At 45.4% G+C, this 9381-nt stretch overlaps 1 protein-coding gene across 1 annotated transcript in view; it reads right to left on the bottom strand.

The window, feature by feature from the left end:
* The window catches only part of Sfi1 (Sfi1 homolog, spindle assembly associated (yeast)), a 63062-nt gene that overhangs the window by 51024 nt on the left and 2657 nt on the right, over positions 1–9381 (bottom strand). The window contains exons 2-4 of the mRNA XM_013014252.1: positions 8744–8852; positions 6561–6728; positions 3880–3951 (exon numbers count right to left, since the gene is read on the bottom strand). Of these exons, the coding sequence (XP_012869706.1) occupies positions 3880–3951; positions 6561–6728; positions 8744–8766 (263 nt within the window). The 5' untranslated portion in view covers positions 8767–8852. The remainder of the gene's footprint in view (positions 1–3879; positions 3952–6560; positions 6729–8743; positions 8853–9381) is intronic.

A 9381-nucleotide genomic window follows, 5' to 3' on the forward strand; every position in this document is an offset into this window, starting at 1 on the left:
TCACAGTTGTAATCCTATCTAATCAATAGACTGAGATCTGAGAATCAGTTTGAAGCAAGAAAATCCTTGAGTTTTTTGTTTGTTTTTTGGCTAGTCCTAGGGCTTGAACTCAGGGCCTGGGCATTGTTGCTGGGCTTCTTTTGCTCAAGTCTAGCACTCTACCACTTGAGCCACAGAGTCACTTCCAGCTTTTTCTGTTTACATGGTACTGAGGAATCAAACCCAGGGCTTCATGCACATTAGGCAAGCACTATACCACTAAGCCACATTCCCAGTCCATGAGGCTCTTCTCTCCAATTAACTACTCAGAAAATGCCAAAGTAAGCCGGGCGCTGGTGGCTCACACCTGTAATCCTAGCTACTCAGGAGGCTGAGATCTGAGGATCGCGGTTCAAAGCCAACCCGGGCAGGAGAGACCGTGAGACTCCTATCTCCAATAAACCACCAGAAAACTGGAAGTGGCGCTGTAGCTCAAGTGGTAGAGCACTTGCCTTGAGCTGAAGAGCTGAGGGACAGCGCCCAGGCCCAGAGTTCAAGCCCCACGGCCGACAAAAAAAAAAGAAAGAAAATGCCAAAGTAGATTTGTGGCTCAAGTGGTAGAACACTAGCCTTGAGGGAAAAAATGCTAAGGGACAATGCCTAAGCCCTGAGTTCAAACCACAGCACTGGCACACAAAAAAAGTGAGAATAGCTTCTTTTTTTTTTTCTCTCTCCTCTCCTTCCTTCTTTCTTCCTACCTTCCTTCCTCCCTCCCCCTCTCTCTCCTACACTCCTTCTCCCTCTCTCCCCCTCTTTCTTTCCATTCCTTCCTTCCTCTTCCCTCCCTCCCTCCCTCCTTCTTCCCACCTTTCAAAAAGTGAGAATAGCTTCTTAAAGATAGAAATGATAGGTGGCTGCCAGTAACTCATTTCTGTAATCCTAGTCACTCAAGAGGCTAAGATCTGAGGATCAGGATTCAAAGATAGCCTGGACAGGAAAGTATGTGAGACTCTTATCTCCAATTAAGCCTTAAAAAGCCGGAAGTGGAGCTGAAGTGAAAGAACACTAGCCACAAGCAAAGAAATGAAGCTGTGTCCAGGCCCTGAGTTCAAACACACACACACACAAAGATGGAAATGACAGTGCTACAGTTGGAACAAATGTCCCCAAAAGGCATGTGCTGAAGGCTTCATCACCAGCCTGTGGCACTACTGGAACCTCTAAAGGTGGAGCCCAATGGCAGGAAGGTAGGTCACTGGAGGCCTATACTTAAAAGGGGACTCTAACCTCTTCTAGTCTGCCTTGCATCGTAGCCACCAGGAGGAAAGGAAAAGCAGTTCCTCCACTATGTACTCCTACCATGAAGTACCACCTTAGGACAGGTTCAAAAGCTGGAATCAACCAATCAGAGACTGAAACTGGGTCTCCAAATACACATATTTATAAATGTCAATCTCAGGTGTTTTGTCACAGTGACAGAAAGCTAATACAGATAGTCTAAGGCTTCTTAAGGATCAAGAAAGAAGTTTAATTCACTGTTGACTGAAAATCTGGTGATCCTGATGAACCAACCATTCAGATGGAATGATCAGTGGCATCAAAAGTCCTCTGAATGAATTTAGGACTTTATTTTTTTTTTTTTGGTCGGCCGTGGGGCTTGAACTCTGGGCCTGGACGCTGTCCCTCAGCTCTTCAGCTCAAGGCAAGCGCTCTACCACTTGAGCTACAGCGCCACTTCCGGTTTTCTGGTGGTTTATTGGAGATAGGAGTCTCACGGTCTTTCCTGCCCGGGCTGGCTTTGAACCGCGATCCTCAGATCTCAGCCTCCTGAGTAGGTAGGATTACAGGCGTGAGCCACCAGCGCCCAGCAAAAACATTCCTATGTCTCTCTTTTTTTTTTCTTTGTCAGTCATGGGGTCTGAATTCTGGGCCTGGGCACTGTCCCTCAGCTATTCAGCTCAAAGCTGGCGCTCTACCTCTTGAGCCACAGTGCCATTTCCAGCTTTTTCTGCTTATGTGGTGCTGAGGAATCAAACCCAGGGCCTCATGCATGCAAGGCAAGCACTCTACCACTGAGCCAACTTCCCAGCCCCGAATTTAGGACTTTAAGAAGGGGTATTGGAGTGGAGTGCTGGTGGCTGGCTTTAGCTACTCTGGGGGCTGAGATCTGAAGATCACAGTTCAAAGTCATAGGAAAGTCCATGAGACTTTTTTTTTTTCAGTTCTGAGGCTTAAATTCTGGGCCTGGGCACTCTGTCCCTCAGCTCTTCAGCTCAAGGCAAGTGCTCTACCACTTGAGCCACAGTGTCACTTCGTTTTCTGATGGTTCCTTGGAGATAAGTCTTAAGGACTTTCCTCCCAGGGCTGGCTTTGAACCTCTGTCCTCAGATCTTAGCCTCCTGAGTAGCTCAGGAGGTGAGAGCTCCTGAGAGTCTTATCTCCAATTAATCATAGAAAACGTCACAGGTGGCCCTGTGGATCAAGTGACAGAGGGCTAGCCTTGAGCAAAAGGAGCTCAGGGACAGCACCCAGGCCAAGTTCAAGACTGAGGACCAGGGCTGGGAAGGTGGCTCAGTGGTAGAGCACTTGCCTTGCATGCATGAGGCCCTGTGTTCGATTCCTCAGCACCACATAAGCAAAAAGAAAAAGCCGGAAGTGGCACTGTGGCTTAAGTGGTAGTAGTGCTAGCCTTGAACTGAAGAGCTGAGGGACAGCGCCCAGGCCCAGAGTTCAGGCCCTACGACCGGACCCAAAAAAAAATTTTTTTAAATGATCAATATACCTAAACATATCATATTAAAACTCCTAGCTAGTGGCCCATGCCTGTAATCCTAGCTATTTTGGAGACTGAGATCTAAGGACAACAAATACATACACAAACATCCCCCTGCAAAAAATACACACACACAAACACACTTTTAGCTAGTAGGTGCTTGTGGCTCATTCCTGTAATCCTACTCAAGAGGCTAAGATCTGAGGGTCATGGCTCAAAATCATCCAGGGTAGGAAAGTCCAAAAAAGTTGGAAGTGGAGCTGTGGCACAAGTGACAATGCCCAGGCTCTTTGTTCAAAGCTCCACAACTTGTACCAAAAAGCCAAAAAGTGGCTCACGCCTATAATCCTAACTTCTCAGGAGGCTGAGATCTGAAGACCGCAGTTCAAAGCCAGCCCGGGCAGGAAAGTCTGTGAGACTTTTATCTCCAATTAACCACCAGAAACCCAGAAGTGGAGCTATGGCTCAAGTGCCAGAGCGCTCACCTTGAGCTGAAGAGCTGAGGGACGGCGCCCAGGCCCCAGAGTTCAAACCCCACAACTGACAACAACAAAAAAATTCCGCCAGGCGGGCACAGGTGGCTCACGCCTGTAATCCTAACTACTGAGGAGGCTGAGATCTGAGGATCTCAGTTCAAAGCCAGCCCAGGCAGGAAAGTCCGAGAGACTCTTATCTCCAATAAACCACTAGAAAACCGGAAGTGGAGCTGTAGCTCAAGCAGTAGAGCACTCGCCTTGATCTGAAGAACGCAGGGACACAGTTCAAGCCCCATGACCGACCAAAAAAAATTCCTTCCTAGATGGCTGCCAGCAGCTCCTGTCTGTTTAATATCCTAGGTAGGGGAGGCTGAGATCAAGAGGATTACAGTTCCAGACCAGCACAGGCAAAATAGTTCAAGAGATCCCACCTAAACAGAAAAAGCCGGGCATGGTAAGGCACACATACCATCTCAACTGTGGCAGGAAGTAGAAGTAGAAGGATTACAATCCACGCTGGCCCAAAGCTAAGAATCCACAGGGAGCAATGTTAACATCTGTCACAGTAAATGTTGTGCGGCTTAATATTAAACAAAAACTTAATGAACAAGCAAGGCAGAAGTCAAATCTGATGTTCTGAGCTAATATTACCTGGCTTTAGAGGGAAATACTCTTCCAAAAGTCATTCGAATCCACAAATACAAAAACTTTCTGGCCACACATCTGAAAAAAAGAAAATAAATAATATAAACATTTTAAACTGATTGATTTAACTCTTAGAAGTTTTGGATTTTTTTGGAAAGGAGTGGGAACCATTAAGGTCTCAGAGAGAAAGATACTAGTATAAATCTAGAGGTGATATTACAGTTATCCCTGTACCAAACAGAGCACAGAAGTCAGGTGTTGGTGGCTCATGCCTGTAATCCTAGCTAGTCAGGAGGCTGAGATCTGAGGATTTCAGTTCCAAGACAGCCCAGGCAAAAAAGTCTATGAGACACAAATCTCCAATTAACCACCAGAAAAGCAGAAGTGGAACTATGGCTTAAACTGGTAAAGCACTAGCCTTGAGCTGAAAAGCTCAGGGACAGCTCCTAGGCCCTGAGTTCAAGCCCCACAACCACCACCATCAGAACAAAAACAGAGCATAGAAGAGGACAAATTTATAAAGCTTAAGTCACTGGGGTGTGGCTCTACTCAAAAAGTACTTGCCCAGCAAGGATGAGGCCCTGAGTTCAAATCACAAAATTAAAGAAAAAAATAAGCTGGGGGGTTAGGGATGTGGCTTGTGGTAGAATGCTTGCCTAGCATGCATGAAGCCCTGGATTCAACTCCTCACTACCACATACACAGAAAAAGCTAGAAGTGACACTGTGGCTCAAGTGGTAGAGTGCTAGCCTTAAGCAAAAGAAGCTCAGGGACAGTGCCTAGGCCTTGAGTTCAAGTCCCAGGACTGGAACAAAAAAAAAAATTAAAATAAGCTGGGCACTGGTGATTCACACCTGTAATCCTAACTACTCAGGAGGCTGAGATCTGAGGATTGCGGTTCAAAGCCAGCCCAGCCCAGGCAGGAAAGTCTGTGAGACTCTTATCTCCAATTAACCACCAGAAAACCCGAAGTGGCACTGTGGCTCAAGTGATAGAATGCTAGGCATGAGTTGAAGAGCTCAGGGACAGGGTCCAAGCCCAGAGTTAAAGTCCCATGACCAACAACAACCAAGACATTTTGTCAACAGAGACTTCAGATTAAGGAAGTTCAAGATAGTATTTTTTCATATTTTTCTTCCAGGCTAAAATATATAGCAACTATCCCTTAACATGGACCTTCCTCTTCTGTGTACTCTTCTATGTGTTATTCAAACCCTACATGTAACACTGTCACACAACAGCCACTGGCTCTGCGTTGTAAACCTGAGTGAGGGTGCGTTTCTCTCATTGTTCCCAGTACCTAGCACAGTGCCCAGCTCATGCACGTGTGTGTGTGTGTGTGTGCGCGTGCGCGCGCACACACACACACACACAAAGTTGCTTTGTTGTATCAATCTCTGGGCTCAGCTTGGACTTCCTACTGCCCTTTGGGTAGCTTAATCTTACATTATCTTCAGAATCAGATAATTGTATAGGGCACAATTAAAAAACATGAACAAGCTGGCATCAGTGGATCATCCCTGTAATCCTAGCTACTCCAGAGGCTGTGAACTGAAGACAAGTTTAAAACCGGTACCGGCAGGATGTTCATGAGACTCCTATTTCCAATTAACTGACAGAGGAGCTGGGAAGGTGGCGCAGTGGTAGAGTGCTTGCCTTGCATGCATGAGGCCCTGGGTTTGATTCCTCAGCACCACATAAGCAGAAAAAGCTGGAAATAGCGCTGTTGCAAAAGTGGTATATGGCCTTGGCCTTCAGCAGAAGAGCTTAAGGACAGCGCCTAGGCCCAGAGTTCAGGCCCCATGGCCCGCCAAAAACAAGACAAAAAACCAATTAACCGACAAAAAACCAGAAGTGGTGCTGTGGCTCAAAATGGTAGAGCACTAGCCTTGAGCAAAAAAGCTCAGGGACAGCATTTAGGCCCTGAGTTCAAGCTCCTGGATTGGCAAAAAAAAAAAAAGAATGAAAACACTTTGTAACAGACTTAATGTCTACAGATTTCTAAATATGTTTCTCTCTTTTTTTGTGCCAGTCCTGGGCACTGTCTCTGAGCTTTTATTTGTTTTGTTTTATTTGATCAGTTGCGGGACTTGAACTCTGGGCCTGGGTGCTGTCTCAGTTCTTCAGCTCAAGGCTAGCACTCTACCACTTGAGCCACAGTGCCACTTGAAGCTTTTTTGTGAAGTTTATTCTTTTCTTTTTTGGTACTGGGGATTGAACCCAGGACGTTGCACTTGCTGGGCAAGTGCTTTGTCACTGAGCTATATCCCAGCCCTATATATATATATTTTTTTTTTTTTTGGTGGGTTGTGGGACTTAAACTCTGTGCCTGTGAGCTGTCCCTAGGCTCTTCAGCTCAAAGTGACTGCTTTATAGCTTAAGCCACAGTGCCATTTCCAGTTTTCTGATGCTTAACTGGATATAAGAGTCTCAAGGACTTTCTTGTCCAGGCTGGCTTTGAACTGTGATCCTCAGATCTCAACCCCTGTGTAGCTAGAATTACAGGCGTGAGTCACCAGTGCCCAGCTAAATATATTTTTTAATCTGAACATTCCATGATGAAAAATGAGCTTCAAGTTTTCCAATGAGCTGACATAAGTAAACAAGAATCATTCCCTCATTTGAGCCAAGAAGAAAGAACAGAGTGAAGTCCTCACAGGAAGGCGGCCAGCCACTCATAAACTCACCTGACGCGCAATTCTCTTAATCGGCCCTGTTTGGTCCAGGTGCGCGAGGTGGTATACTGTGCTAGATGACTGGGTCTAGGTAACTGCCTCCGGGTCCCAGAGCTGAGAGAAGACTTCTTAGAAGACAATACCTTTGGAGAGAAAGGTGGTTTTCTAACCATACCATCCCTAAAAGACATTAAATTTAAGAAGGAAAGGTGAGAATAAAAATTATCTCAGCATATGTAATACTAATTCAAACAACATTTTTTTTTTTTGGTCAGTCATGGGATAAACTCAGGACATGGGCACTATCCCTGAGTTCTTTTGCTCAATCTAGCCACAGTGCCACTTCTGGTTTTTGAGTGGTTTGGAGATAAGAGTCTCATAGGACTTTCCTGCCAGGACTGGCTTCAAACTGAGAATCTCAGATTTCAGCCTCCTGAGTATCTAGGACTACAGGTGTGAGCCACCAGTGGCCAGCACATACATTTTTTTTTTTTTGGTCCAGTCGTGGGGCCTGAACTCTGGGCCTGGGCGCTATCCCTCAGCTCTTCAGCTCAAGGCTAGTGCTCTACCACGTGAGCCACAGCACCACTTCCATTTCTTTTTCTTTTTGTTTATGTGGTGTTGAGGAATCGAACCCAGGGCCTCAGGCATGCAAGGCAAGAGCTCTACCACTGCGCTGCCTTCCCAGCCCAATTCCATAACATTTTTAATATACAAACTGCATCATAGTCTATTGAGACTGCCTTACTAAACAGTAAGCAGCCTGATCTCGAACAGAACTCTGTGCCAGCCAGTAAAAGTGGATACAGGTATAGACAGGAAGTACAGAGCAAGAGGGTATATTAGAGTGACTAGGACTAATTAAAACATTAGTTTTCACCGGGCGCTGGTGGCTCACGCCTGTAATCCTAGCTACTCAGGAGGCTGAGATCTGAGGATCTCGGTTCAAAGCCAGCCCCGGCAGGAGAGGCAGGAGAGACCCTGAGACTCTTATCTCCAATAAACCACCAGAAAACCGGAAGTGGCGCTGTAGCTCAAGTGATAGAGCGCTCGCCTTGAGCTGAAGAGCTGAGGGACAGCGCCCAGGCCCAGAGTTCAAGCCCCACGACCGACAAAAAAAAAAACATTAGTTTTCTCTCTTGCTCCCTCTGATTGGAAAGACTGAGGTTCAAAAAAAAAATTTTTTTTTGGGTCCGATCATGGGGCCTGAACTCTGGGCCTGGTCGCTGTCCCTCAGCTCTTCAGCTCAAGGCTAGCACTCTACCACTGGAGCCCCAGCACCACTTCCGGCTTTTTTCTTTTTTTTGCTTATGTGGTGCTGAGGAATCGAACCCAGGGATTCAGGCATGCAAGGCAAGCGCTCTACCACTGAGCCACCTTCCCAGCCCTGAGGTTCAAATTTTTAAAAAAATAATAATTAAATTCCCTGTTCCCTGATACAGGGAATTTAATATCTGAGTCTTGTCTGTTCATTGTTTCTATGAAGTTATCTTGTACCATCTAAAGAAACCAAACCCAAACTCAAGTAAGCCTCTAAATCCAATTACTAATTAGCAGAAGGAAAAAACAGGCATAGTAGCTCATACTTGTAATCCCAGCTACTCAGGAGGCTCCAAAGATAGAGGCTAGAATGAGTAACTGAGTAAGACTCTCAGAATAAAAGGAAAATACACTGGGAATATAGCTCAATGATAAGAGCACTTATGAACAAGGCCCTAGGTTCAATTCCAGGAACTAGAAAACAAAAAAATGCTGAAGAAAATCTTAAGAATGAACAAGACCCTGGATTCAATCCTAGGTATTGGAGGAAAAAAAGCTGAAGAAAAACATAATAGGATAGAAGCCATATTAAAATATACCATAGAGGGGCTGGGAAGGCTGCTCAGTGGTAGAGCGCTTTCCTTGCATGCATGAGGCCCTGGGTTTGATTCCTCAGCACCACATAAGCAAAAAGAAAAAAGCGGGAAGTGGCGCTATGGCTCAAGTGGTAGAGCTCTAGCCTTGAGCTGAAGAGCTGAGGGACAGCGCCCCGGGCCCAGAGTTCAGGCCCCACAACCGGACCCCAAAAAAAATAAAAATAAAAATAAATATACCATAGAGCACCAAGTGTAGTGGCACAGACCTTAATCCCAAAGTATTTACAGAAATTTATATGGGCGATAATTTCAGTTATTTTGTTATGCCCCATTACTAACCTGAAGTCTGCTTTCTTCTCCATTCTTTGCTTAACTCTTTTGATGGATATTCAACCAATGGCTTGAGATTGTTGATCAAAAGTATTTTTTTTTAATCTTCCTCTTCTAACTACAAGAAAAATAAAGTTAAAGAGACTAATTATTTTAAAAGTCAAGAAAGGGGGCTGGGAAGGTGGCTCAGTGGTAGAGAGCTTTCCTTGCATGCATGAGACCCTGGGTTCAATTCCTCAGCACCACATAAGCAAATAGAATAAAGCCGGAAGTGGCACTGTAGCTCAAGTGGTAGAGTGCTAGCCTTGAGCTAAAGAGCTGAGGGACAGCGCCCAGGCCCAGAGTTCATGCCCCATGACTGGACCCAAAAAAAAAAAAAATTGGCTCACTAGGTTTATCCACTTCCCGAAAATGACATAATATTGTTTCTAATGACTGTGTAAATTTCGATTGTGTATGGGGACCATATTTTTTTTGGATCTACTCATCTACTGTAGGGCATCTGAGTTGTTTCTATAACTTGGTTATTGTGAATAGTATAGCAATGAACATGGATGTGCAAATTTTTTTTTTTTTTTGGTCAGTTGTGGGGCCTGAACTCTGGGCCTGGGCGCTGTCCCTCAGCTCTTCAGCTCAAGGCTAGCACT

This window comes from Dipodomys ordii, unplaced genomic scaffold (genome assembly GCF_000151885.1).
Source record: "Dipodomys ordii isolate 6190 unplaced genomic scaffold, Dord_2.0 Scaffold23, whole genome shotgun sequence".
NCBI lineage: Eukaryota > Metazoa > Chordata > Mammalia > Rodentia > Heteromyidae > Dipodomys > Dipodomys ordii.